Below are 14456 nucleotides of genomic sequence, written 5' to 3'. Positions count from 1 at the left end.
TACCTACTACTACAAGCAATCGTCTATTAAGATTGAATTGGTTTCTCAATTAAAAATGATTCAACTTAAATGCGATTAAGAAGAATATAGTTTATTGCATTCATTTTTTTTTTTTTTTTACTATATTATAATAAAATTATTAGATATTTAAATGTGTATGCCAAAAGGATAGTTAACAAATGGACAAATTAAAGTTGGGCGCCACCAACTTTTAAATACACTTTGACAAGGTCATCGCAGCAAACACATGCATGCACTCACAAACACATACACACAAAACAGCTAACCCCGCTGTCTATATTGAAAATCGAAATATAAATAATTCCGATCGTTCTGAAATTTCCACATCGGTCGAAAGCTTGATGAGGCAATTTTGTGATTTATTTCAGATTTTTGAAGATTTTTTACTGCCTTATATCGAACATGGCGACCATGGCTATATCGACTCAGCTCGTCGAGCTGATCAAGAATATATATACTTGATGGGGTCTGCCACGGCCTCCTTCTCCCTGTTACATACATTTGGCACAACTTCATGATACCCTTTTTCCATTTTTTACAAAAATGTCAAAGTGTATAAAAAAACCATTTTCTCATTTCATGTGTACAAGTTTCAAAAAAACATATAGTCAAAGTTTTGAGCTTTTATGTGTTTTTTATTCCTTGTTTGTTACTATTTTGCTGCCTGATTGATTTAAAACATTTTTTTTTAATATATTTTGTTTGCTGAACAAAAACCATATTTATTTCCCCTATGATGTGTAATTTCTATATATCTCTCTTATTTCATAATCTGGGTTTTATTAGATTAATATTAAGTTAAGTTTAAGTGACTTGCTCGAAGTTTGAATTCTGATCTTGTACTTTCAGAAACTTGGATAGCAAAAGCTCATCGAATTCGCAAGCAAACGATTGTAAAGATAACTCAAACGATAAAAAAAAACCACATATCAAAAAGCCACTGAATGCATTTATGCTCTACATGAAGGAGATGCGGGCCAAGGTTGTGGCAGAGTGTACACTCAAAGAATCTGCAGCAATCAATCAGATACTTGGACGACGGGTAAGCAGATTTAGATAAATTTTAGGGGATTTAGACTTTCTTTATTCTTGCTGCCTTCTTGTAAAATTTATATCGTAATAATCACAGATGAAAGGCGAAAAGGAAATACGAACAGAAAAACATTAATACATAAATTGACTGAATTTCCAACATTAATTGATTCATCGTACTTTTGTAGTGGCACGAGCTTTCCCGCGAAGAACAAAGCAAATATTACGAAAAGGCGCGGCAAGAGCGTCAATTGCATATGGAGTTGTATCCGGGGTGGAGTGCACGAGATAACTACGGTTACGTGTCAAAAAAGAAAAAGCGTAAAAAAGACAGATCGACTTCGGATTCGGGAGGTATTGCACAAAATTGTCAAACATCATTTTTATCTTTCACCTCAAACAATCATATTCTTTCACACACACATACACACACACACATACTAGCATTAATACATAAATCTTACCTATCACTACATTAAACACTATACGTTATGCTATTCGTTTTCGTTATTCGCTGTTATTAACAATTACCCATACAAAAGTTATACCAGCAAATAACACACACATACTAACACACAAACAAGAACTAACATTCGATAAAAATATTTCTAATTTATGTAATTTGTGTAAATAAATATAGTCTAAAATTAACTCTCGTAACCATTCGCTCCGTACCGTAGCTTAATTTTGAATTGAACAACGCATTTGAGAACAATATAAGATCAAATATTGAAAATAAAAAATTAAATAATATCAGACAATCTTAGTTTTATGGCCTAACTATGACGTAACTTAGTTCAATAATAGTAGTTGTACTTAGAAATTCGCTACAAATCATAAAGATATAGACTGATTCTCTTATGCAGAATTCCTATTTACATTGAGATTGTAGCACTACAATATTATTCGGAAGACCGAAGCTTATGTACATTAATTAATCCGATCGCTATAAATTAATACCATGTACAAATTCTTACATTGTTAAAGCAAACGTTTTTTGTTTAAGTAGTGCGTTCATATGCTTATACATCTGTAGGTTGATTACACACAATTCTTATGAAGTGATGAACTAAAGAGTAGATAGGGAGAGGTAATCCAGCTTCAATTGGCAAAGAAAAAAAATTAGATATTAAAACAAAGACACTTACGCCCACACGAACACAGTTTCTGAAATTGGCATTGAAATTGAAAAGAATACTCTACGAGAAATCTAATCCAGAATACATATCATTTTATTTAATGCTTTCATTTTCATAGATTCTTAAGTAAAAGAATCATATTAAATAAACGTTTTAAGCATACTGTACCTAAACGCGTATACTTCAAATTGGCGAATGCATGCACCCGAAGCCGACTACATGATCGATCCGTCAAAGCTTTTCCAACGATTTTGCGCGGAAATAATGTGAATTAATTTGTGAACTTTTAGGGCTGGGACAAATCGTATTGTGATCGATAGTATCATACCATATCATAATAGTGATTGTGTCGTATATAACTATATTCCAAAGTATGGATCGACACACAAGAGATTTTCTTACAATTACAATATCGGACGAATTAAAACTTAGTTGAAATTGTAGCAACTTAAGAAAAATGTTTAATTAATGTTTATACATTTATTATCTATCTTTATTTTTCATAATTTTGATTTGCGCATAACGCAAACAATATCTGATCGATACGTTAATTCCGATATCTTACCAAACAATTACAATATATTGTATCGATTGACTCACACAAATTATGGCTTTTTGCGAAATGAATCCCACGCCCAGTGGCATGCCTTGGGGCGTGAGGAGCAAGCCAAGTATTACGAGTTGGCGCGACGGGAGCGCCAACTGCACATGCAAATGTATCCCGATTGGAGTTCACGCACAAACGCCTCACGCGGCAAGAAGCGGAAACGGAAGCAAGACGCCACCGACGCTGGAGGTTAGATTTTCATGTTCTTTCTCTAAATATATCGTATATATCATATAAAAAAATCGATACACAAAGAAAATATCTAGTCCAGTGATCAGAAACTATTTTTGAATGTATGAAAGTGAATTTGTATATATACATACACAAATGTATATACACATGTATGTATGCTAATAATAAACCAAAGCCGACTGCAAAGATAATAAAAATATCAAAAATGGAATTTATAATTTAAACCAAAATGGTTAAAAAAAAACAAACATTAATAGAATAATTAAAAAAAACGCCAATTGACTTAAGTATATAGGAACTTGCATAGGAACAATTCATCACACTTTCTAGGCAGGTTTCTTGGCAATCTATTTCGGCTAAGCCGAGTGTATTTCGCCCTATAATTTCGAAATCATTTATACCTCATCCACTTGCACCTATAAATCGTCAAGATATTCCATATAAATATGTATATACAATTCATGTATGTACAGCCATGCATACGTACATGCTACTTATATGTGTGTGCGTGTCTGATCGACGAATTCTTCTCATCTAATTTCATTTCATCTAGTATAGTTGTAGTGCCTGCTTTATACATATGTAAAATGCATCAATAACAATCAGTGCATGAGTTAAAATTTACAAAATAATTACACTTCAAGCATTAATTACCTATGTATTACGTATGTTCAAATTAAATTATATCCTTTTTACAATTGCCTAGGAATTATTGCATTACGTTTTAATTCTCATTTTATAAATGCTTTAAGTAATGATAATAATAATTATGATTAATCACAAATGTTAACCAACATATAGGCTAATCACTAACTAACTAACGCTTTAAACTCATGTTATTTTGATCGAAGTGCTCAAACGATTACACAACTTTTCTTTTTCTTAGGTAACAATATGAAAAAATGTCGTGCCCGCTTCGGATTGGATCAACAGAATCAATGGTGCAAGCCCTGCAGGTACGTTTTATGTTCAGCTTTAGTAATTTCTAAATATACGATAAAGCCCGTTTTATCTATTTTGAACCTACATGCCAGAACATCCAATACACATATTCGTACACACACGCCCACGCAATATCACTTACATACAAACACTTCGAAAATTTACTTATGCTTACTTGGGAATGTCGAAGAGTCATGTTGATTAAATATTAGGCATCAATGAAAGGAACTTTGAATTGAATTTATTGTTAAAAGAATTTCATTAGCTATCGAAATCTTCTCATATCCCATTTAACCCTTATATTATATTGTTCATATTGTTACTATCACGTCTTGAGTATTTGGAACTAAATCGGGGTTTGTTAATATTTCATATATGGATAGCTTAATATATAATTTAATATTTAGCACCAAGTCTATAATAAAATATGCTCATTCAGCCGCCACTACGTTACAGATTATAAAGTGTAAACTCATAAATAAATACACTATGTAACTATGTATGTATGTATGTGTGGTATGGATGTAGTTTTAATGCGTTTATTTCGCATAGATAAATCAAACTAATTTTCTTAAGTTTTTCAAATACAAATCATTTTTCATCTGACTCAGTTAATCACTAAGACACATATTATCAATCTAAACAACAATCTACATAGTCCCTTACACAATATTGAATTGACGAAAAAACATTATTACACGTAAATCTGCATGTAATCAATTACGAATTCGTATTATTCCTTATTCACACCAAACATACATTCATACATATGTGCACATGTACGATAAAATCGATGCCTCCTGCTCCTGCTTGCACATCCCGCACAAAAGGAGGATTCATTTATTATTTACGTACATAAAATTTTGTTTCTGATTGGAAAAATTATATACACCATATAGAAAATATCTAGTCCAGTGATCAGAAACTATTTTTGAATGTATGAAAGTGAATTTGATCTCACTAACTGACCAATTTTTTTGGACTTACGGAAATTCAGCCTTTAATAAATTTGTAAGAGCTTTATACGCTTTGACATTCACTTATAGAAAATGTATCAAAAATTTGTCTAAATTCATGTAGAAAAAGGGGTGGTAGAGACCCCATAGAGTGTAAAACTTAGCCGATTGAGTCCTGTCCCTTAGAGACTATAAGAGCTAGGAGACACCAAAGTTGACGCGACTTAACTTGGACAGCCAGGGCACTAATGTGTATGTGAGTGCGTGCATTTTGTTGCTGCGATCCCTTGTAAAAGTGTATTAAAAGGTGATTAAGCCCAACATTAACATTAAGCAAGAGCTTACACTATTTTTTTTTTTGGGCAAATGGCCCAAGTTGACTTTGGATATTTTAGACAGTAGATCATCGTGCGAAAAAACATGAATGCATCAAATATAAAAAACAACCACAAAATTATCCATCCCGAGAAATGAATGTGCGTGTTCACATTGGAAAAATCCTGAAAAACATATAAAATATTAACATACTTTTTTGATGGATACTCAAACGTGAACAAGTAGCGCCAGAAATAGTAACAAGCTAATTTTGTTTACTATTTTTGTTTAATTAATTAAAGTTTTTGTTTTTTATTAAATACTAAACTTATTTGCCCAATTTCAATTTCTCTGAATACTGTATCACAGAAACTGACAAAATTATTATATATACAATTTGTTAAAAATTCCATTTAAATTTAAAAATTAACAAACTTACCAAGTTAAAAAATTCACACAGACCACAAAAATCACTAGCGTAAAGCATTTTAGTGCTGAAATTTCCTAAGTTTCAGTTTTTTTTTTTTTTTTTTAGCATTTTACCAACCTTTTTTTTTAGAACTCGGCATAAGTGTTGCCACCTTTCCAGATTTAAGTTACATAAGAGTTTGTTTAGCAACTTTTTTAAGTTTATCAGTATTTTCAATGTTTCTTTTTTAATTTGATGCACTTATGTAAAAAATAAATTTATTGCGCGTCCTATAAATATTACTTTAAAAATGTTGCATTCCTAACTTTGACTGCGAAAATCGAGATTGGACTACGTGGCAGCATCGAGCACCAGCTAATTGAAAGCTATTTCGTTCAGCGCAAACTTAGTAAGCTAATTCGGCTATAGCACAATTGAATGAAATTTGTAAACTCTTTATTGAATAAAAAGTTGCAGTAGCACCTTAAAAACATTGCACAAATTATTGCGAAAATAAATCCCGTTAAAAATTTCGATTATCCAAATCACATTTGGATACATCACTTGAAGTACGGGAGCTTAAATCGATTGACTTATAATTGATAATAATTGAACCTGAAATCCTTAAACACAATTAATCTTTGGGTCTATCTAGCAATATTAACTGTATTTAACACATTTTTATTAATTTTCTTGACATTTTAACAACTTTTAAAAATATTATATTCTTACATACTTTAATGTTAAACAAAGTGAGAGGCTAGAGAGGTACATTAAAGTTGAGTTAGGTTAAATTCTTCCTAGTTAAAGTGTAATTAATCTGTATGAATTAGATGACAATTCACATTTTATTATTGACAATTTACACAAGCACACTCTCACACACAAATGCGTTTACACAAATATATCACATCTTTTTTGTTTGAAAATAAAAAATTAAAGCAAATAAATGTTTGTAACTGAAATGAAATATATCACTTTTCTTCCCAATGCTATACCAAAAACTAAAAATATTTTGGACTCTTACTGACCCCCTAATAATATACTCCAAATGATCGAATGATCAATGAATCCAAACTTTAGTCCCAGTGTGGGATTGGGCATCATTTCATCGACAAACAACTGTGTTGGTGGCATGGTCAGTGGTTGTGGTGCTGCTGGTGGTGGTAGTGGTCCTGTCGGTATAAGTGTTGGCATGCTGGCACCTGGAATGGGCATGGGAGCAACTGTCATGCTGCCAAACTCGTCGTCCTCATCTTCTTCCTCGCAGACTAGCAGTAACGGAAATGGATCCGCACCCCTTAATGCCAACACTTGCTCTCAGCCTTCCACTGATCGCAATGGTGGTGGTGGCGGTGGTGGTGGTGGTGGTGTTGGTCCAACTGCTAGTTCCCAACAACTTTCGCCCCAGGCACCGCCGACCTATGTAAATTTATAAAATGACTTGAGAAACCAAAAGCAACAAAAGCATCAACCAATATAACAGCCAGATCCAGGAAAACTTCCATCTAATAGATTTCACTGCAGTTGGTACTACTCTGAACAAAAATCAGTAAATACATTTAAATAAAATTACTTACCGTCGTACACATTTTTACGTAAGACTACTTACACCAAAAATGGTTCCTTTCCCTTCCCCAAGAATTTGAATTTGAATCAATTTTACTCTCACTTCAATAGTTGTTTATTTTTATATTTTGTTTATATTTATTTAAAAGTACATTTGTAAATATGTTTTTGAGGCTATTTTTAAATCAAAATATATCTTTAAAATCCCAGTTTATGAGTTGCTATTTAATATTTAACTATATTTAAAAGCAAATGTTGGCTAAAATAACTGGTGAAATTAATTTAAATTATTTTTGGGGAAGGGGTTGAACATTCATAGACATAACTTCAGATACCCTCGTTAGAAATACAACTCAAAGAGAATGTGTGTTAATTATTGTGTTAAAAATCTAATAAAATACTTACTCATATTTATTATATCCACGAGCCTTTTAGATATTGTATGTAATTTGCTTTCAAAATTTGAAATTTATCATATATTTAAAGGATTAAACATATTCAGATATATTTATATATTTATACCAAATACTGAAGTGAAAAAAAAATATTCTTTTTAAATTGTATTACTTCACCAAAATATTTTTGTATTTCTAATATTATATTTTATCGACATTGGCTCGATTTAAATTCATGATTTATAATTTTACAAAATTTATTTTTGATTCAACCTCTTTTTTACAATGGAATGTCACATCAAGAATGTCACCACGTTGCTTTAATTAGAATGGTTCTTAAAATCATTCTGTTATGCAAAATAAATATACACAAAAATTGTGCATTCAATTGCACCCTTAATTATAACTTTAATTAAATTCCGAGCACCATACAATGTCTTCGATTTATTTATTATTTGACGTTACTTTTAATTATTGCATATGGGAAAATTAGTATTTAATAATTTGGAATGAAAATGTTTCCTCGATGTTGTGGTTGGCTTTTTTATCTTGGTTTTATAATTTTAAGACATTTATCTCGATTGTTGCTATTTAATTATTTGTTTTTATTGTATTTGACCAAAAGAGGTTTTAATTGTGCATGGTTGATTTTATGAACAGTTAGAGAGAGTCAAGTGAGGAAAAGAACTGAGGCTTATACAGTTGTTTTTCTTAGTTCTCATTTGTTGAATATATTTAAATTATATCATATTGTTTCAGTGCCTGAATATTATATTTTTGCACGATCATTTGCCATTTGTGAATATTTATATTCTATATGTACATACAATGTATTCATATACAATTATATTAAAGCAGTCCTAGTGCATGCATTATAAATCATGCTGTTTGCTATTTGTTGTGTAATGCTTTTATAACTGCATTTTTGTCATATAAATGTGCTTTATTTAATTAATTTACAAGAGCTATTAACTATTTAATTAATATGCAATTGTTGATCATTTGCAGGCGCAAGAAAAAGTGTATTCGATACATGGAGGCGTTGAATGGCATCGGCGCAATGGGTGAAGATGGAAGTGGAATGGATGATACGGGCAACATCAGTCAGCTCAGCGATGACGATGACGAAGATGATGATTTAGGTGCTGGCAGCTGCGGCAGTGCGGACGAAGTCGAGCGAAATAAAGCGCCTGACACAGAGGACAATGAATCTATGAATCATTCGCTGTCTAGTCCGGGCTGCCTGAGCGGATTGTCGAGCCTTCAAAGTCCCTCTACAACGACAAGCTTAGCCAGTCCACTAAATGCAAACATGTTAACTAGTCCAGCGACACCATCTGTGCTTTCCCTCTCTCTCTCCGTTAATAATAGTGAGCACGCATCGGCGACAACGCCCTATAGTCAGCCAAGGTCTGGATCTGGATCCAGCAGTGGTTCAACCTGTAGCATTAACCACAGCATTAACACGCCCAATACCTCAAGCACTACGTCGCCGGCGACGACTACAGCTGGCAAACAGCCAACAGGGCCAGTTCTTGTGAGCGCGACAACTTCGACATCATCTATGTCATCAAAGGCCAATGAGCGTGCAATGATGCTCGGTACACGTTTTAGTCATCTGGGCATGGGTCTAAGTCTTCCAGGGGGTGGCAATGTTGATCAAATGTTCCACACTCATTCACACACCCAACCGCATACACATCTTGCAGTCAGTATAGCTAATATGAACACTAGCATTAGCAATAGCAGCTCCACACCTACGAGTTCCAATACTGCGGCTACAAATAATAGCAACCCTATTACATCTACCTCGTTTCAAACAAACAACATCTGCAACTTAAGTAATTACAGTAAAAACAAATTGTCAACAACAACTGTGACAGCCACAACTTCCGCAATCGCAGCTGTATCTACACCAGCAGCATTGACTCCAGTTGCAACAAGCCTACATCGCAATCCCATTGGTGCCAATCCACATGACATTAACAATCCTCTGAGTATTAATCAATTGACTAAGCGACGTGTTATTCACAATATTCCTTTAATGGATGGCTGTGATGCTGCTCAGTCAATCAATATGGCTTCTGCATCTGCCACCCTGCGACATAATCACAATACTGTAACGCCAACGACTACTCATCATCACCGCCCATATTCGCACGCACACTCTCATCCGCAAGGACTGCCGCCTCCACACCACTCATTTTTTGCCAACAGCAACTTTAGTCAACAGTTTCATCAACATCTCAGCAATCACTTAGCAGCTACAACAGCCACTACTGGTGGAGTCGGAATCGGTGTTGGCATTGCCGTTGACTCAGGGTCAGGGCAAGGCTCTGAATTACCAACATTAAAGCATCGCAGCACAAGCGAGGCAGCTGCGGCAGCTAGCAGTTCTGCGACTCCTAATGCTAGCGAACCTGGAGCTATAAGCGTCTCATAGCCGGTCGACTCGGAATAGAACATTCGATCCAGATGCCTTCTCATCTTCATTGCCTTTAATCACCACTTACTCAAATTTTGTGCAATAAGTATCGTGACACATAGGAAATCAGCAATCCAACATCAAAACTATCGGAACTAAATTAACACATCCAGCACATCCCTTCGCCATTAATAGTTGTAACATGAGGCCATTGTAATTGGAAAGTGCCAAAAAGTACTTCACACAATTTATGTATAAGGACTTATGAATTAATTAATAAATACATAAGTATCATATTACATACGTTGGAGTCCAGAGTAAAGATAAAGCAGAAATTATAGTCAAATCAGATCTGTATAGAAAAATATAAAATCATCATTTATAGCATACATATGCTTATGCTTTATGTATGTAGTTCAAGCTTATTCATATATAAATATGTATGTATTTGTAAATAAAACATTTCAATCGAAAATTAATATTCGTGTAATAATCCATGAATATAGTTGTTCGAAACGACATGTACAATATACAGAGTACAACAAATTAAATCAATACTGCATACTCGTTTAACGCCCAGCTGATGTTTTTATACAATCATGTAAAACACAATTCTAATCTAGAATAATATTCATGGAATGCTTATTAACTCCATGAATATTTATTTATGACATTTATTTATTGTACAGAAACGGGACCTATGATAATTTTATTACAAATGTAATACATTCATACATACAAAAGTTTGTATCAAACATGTAAGTAGCAATGAAATGCTGGATATCGTCAATATCATCATCAGTATTTTGTGTATTTCCACATGTAATTATATAGGTATTGGCGATAGTGCACGAGCAAAACATACGAATTTATAGACTGTAAAAAATATTAAAAAATTACTGCATACATAACATATTACGTACTTACTAACATATGAACTCATACTAGCTAAGGCTGTTAAATAAAATTTGAAGTGATTCGCTCTAAACACACAATAAAAAAATTGTTTTTCACAATTATAACTCACATTAAAACTTGTCTATAACTAATTTTATTAACATAATCCTATCGAATTGGCTTATAAAAAAAACTGTATTTGAATATCTTTTTTAATCAATTAATGTAATTTTTCAGTATATGTAAGTGATATGTATGCAGATAAAAATCTTTCAATATTGTACGTACATACAAAACTATTTAGAATGAGTTGATAAAATATTGTACTCAGAAAAAGATACCTTCACAAAAATATGTGTATGCATGTACGGGAATTTTGTTATAAATATGTACATATGTATATACACACAGTTAAAGCTCTAACTGAAATTTTCGAATGCAAATTTACGTTTCCGTTATGTTAAAAACTTGTTTTATGGCCTACGTCAACGTCATTTCACTGTTAGGGCTTAATATTGTATGTATGTTGGTTAGTAAAAATTAATGCTAATTTCCATTGTTATAAAAGAAATAACAGAAAGAAAATGACAAAAGACTGTTTAATAGTTTGAATGTGTATAAGAGTATTATTACAAACATAACGTACTACATACAACATTTATAAGTGCACATTGTACAGGCTGAGCTTTTTTATGCTCGTTTACTATTATTTAACTGTGGATTATAGAAAGGCGAACCACGCAATAAACATTACTTGCATGCATACATATATATATATACATATGTATATATATATATATATATATATATATGTGTATATATATATATATGTGTATATATATATATATATACCTACGTACAATCATATGTAATTATTTAAGAATATTTTATAAATCAAAAATACAACTGAAATATTTAAAAATTTATATGTATACACCTACATATTTATGTTAACATTGCTTCCAATTATTCTGTGTTTTAATTTAATCTTAAGCTAGCTAATATTATTCTTGAAACGATTTTGCAATATTTACGGTTTTATTTATTAACCCATTTAAAATTTACATATTCATGCAATTTTGCATTGAAAATTTTCAAATATCAATTTTAATGCAATAAAAATGTTACATCCTCTACAGATTACGGGAAACTTAATTTAATATAATTCTGTCTTATTCATACGTAAATTATTTTTAACAAGATGATAAGTTTGTGTTTTTCTTTTTTTTTTCATTTTTGTATGTACATGCATATTATGCAATAATAGAGAGAGATAATTATATCAAACTTAAATTGATTGGTTAATTGTTCCATTTTACTTTAATATCCCTTGTCGGACTGTAAGTAGAACTTAATATAGTATAAGTTATCATTATAAAACGTACATATCTAGAATTACGAAATATTTATGTAGTTATATACGTACATACTATACAAATTACATGTTATATACATACAATACATTTATAAAATATAGTTGTAATATGGATACAAAACCAATAAATTACAATTCCCATAAGCAAAATTTTTAATATGAAGTAATTCTACTATATTATTTTATATTGTGCAATGGATAAAGAGGCGTGGCAATGACATAAGTTATTGATAACATAATCGCGCATAAGCGCGATTTGCCAAAATTTAGCTTTTGATGCAAATATAAACACCATCTACATCTGCACCAGAGAACGGCAATTGTGGCACTTTTTAAGCACAATGGTGGCACACACTAAAATCAAGTGCGAGACCATACGCGCACAATGACAACTCGGGAAAAAATACGCACACGGACACAACAAAAAATTGCTTGTGCAGCGCACAAGCAGCGCACAAAACACCCAGAGAGATCCGAGAAAAGGTCCGTTGTGTTTTTACCCACAACGAATCGGCTAGCATATAAGCATAAGCGAGAAACAATATCGCTTGCTATCTCGCTATGTCTGCATTGGCAGCGACGGCGACGCGACAGCAGGTAGCGAAACAGAAGCACGCAGAAATATTTTGAACCTTTTTCTTGTGTTTTGCTTCCGGGAAAGAATTGGCCTGCGCACAAAATGCTGCTATAATCATTTTTTATACGCACAAGTAATTGCATTGTGGTCTGATCCACAATTTCGCTTGTGTGTGGCAGTACTACCATGGTGTACGCGTTGTGTTTTTCGTGGTGCGTGCACTCTTGCCGTTCTCTGATCTGCACCCAAAATATTCGATTTTAATTGTATATATTTACGGATGTATTGGACTGTAAATCCACCTGGAAAATCTAAAATACTAGAAAAATCCTGTAAAATTGACTTTTGTCGCATACGTTATTGTCACTTTATCGAACTTAGTCAAGCATATTCACTTATCAATTTCGTTAAAAAAAAATTACTGGGACACGTATTATGATGATGACGTGCATATGTATACTTGCAGCTCTACCAAACATTAATTCGGCATCTGTCATTCTTTTATCGAGGAACTCCAGAACTGCTCCGTTGATTCTCCGTCGCATAATGATCAAATGTGTAATGCTTTTTTCAACTACACTGCGTCCCCAGAAACTAAGAATTAAACGGAAATCTGATCTACAATTGATGCAGATCGGAATAGTTATATTGGATATAACATTATGTACAGATATAACATTATTAAATAAGACATTAAACATCAGATTCACAGCGTAGGAATACTAACGTTCAGGGATATACCTTATTTGGTTTCGAGACTTTTAACTACCCCTCGAGTTAAAATACAATCGAGTGTCCAAGAAACAGTTGAGGGGTGGAAGCCTACGACAAGTGCTTCGACCCACTGTCCATCACCAACATTCGGGGGTTGATATTTCATTCGTTTTCGATCCGATGGACTCTGGTCGATGCTAGTTCGTTCTATGTCGGCTTTGACATAGGTTTTTAGGACTTGAAAGTCCACTGGCGTAGCTTATAGGGGTACGACCACTGGAAACGTTAACCCCTCTACAATCTACAATCAGTCTATTGACCATAATTTCCAACTCAAACGTACGCGTGCTAAGGGTTGGCAAAACGCTGCTGACCAGAGTAACAAGGGTACAGGTACAGGTGCAATCGACAGCCCTTACTGCAGTATACTTTAAGCTGTACATTCGAAACGGTCTGCTTTGGATATATTTAAATAATTGTGAAAAATATATACGACGAAGCTTAAAAATAATTCAACAATAGCGTAATTTATTCGGTAAATAGTTTACATTTTACCCACTCGCAATAACAATTACTATTAACATTATCTGGTGCTTTTTATATTGTTTCGGTTCTCCTGAGAACGTTATTAAACTCTTATGAAATATAGGAAAATGTGTATTAGATACAGAAATGTAAGAGGCTGATTTGTAAATAAAAATTAATATATTAAGAATAAAATAAGTTTAAGTTTTGAGAGTGGAAAAATATAAATAAACTTACGATCGAATAACATATTTAAAAGAAAACATCTCAGAGTAGAGTGAGCTTTTGTCGACTATTCACGCCCATTTTTGAGTCGCACTCATTTGCCACCCTTGTGCGAGCCAATCGCACCATCGCTGTGGAAAA

General features: G+C 33.0%; 1 protein-coding gene across 11 annotated transcripts in view; it reads left to right on the top strand.

Annotated features, from left to right (window-relative positions):
* Window positions 1-11074, top strand: part of LOC108607389 (protein pangolin, isoforms A/H/I/S) — a 34886-nt gene extending 23812 nt beyond the window's left edge. For 6 of the 11 annotated variants that reach the window (XM_017998148.2, XM_017998147.2, XM_017998149.1 and 3 more), the window contains 4 exons: window positions 871-1063; window positions 1242-1407; window positions 3878-3947; window positions 8586-11074. In XM_017998148.2, coding sequence (XP_017853637.1) covers window positions 871-1063; window positions 1242-1407; window positions 3878-3947; window positions 8586-10020 — 1864 coding nt within the window. In that variant the 3' untranslated portion in view covers window positions 10021-11074. Of the gene's footprint in view, window positions 1-870; window positions 1064-1241; window positions 1408-2831; window positions 2989-3877; window positions 3948-6696; window positions 7161-8585 lie in introns of those variants that run through there. The other 5 variants (XM_017998150.1, XM_017998143.1, XM_017998152.1 and 2 more) reach the window with 4 other exon arrangements.
* Window positions 11075-14456: the final 3382 nt, after the last annotated feature.

The sequence above is a fragment of the Drosophila busckii genome, chromosome 4, assembly GCF_011750605.1.
Source record: "Drosophila busckii strain San Diego stock center, stock number 13000-0081.31 chromosome 4, ASM1175060v1, whole genome shotgun sequence".
Lineage (NCBI taxonomy): Eukaryota > Metazoa > Arthropoda > Insecta > Diptera > Drosophilidae > Drosophila > Drosophila busckii.
This window is presented reverse-complemented; position numbering and strand designations above follow the sequence as displayed.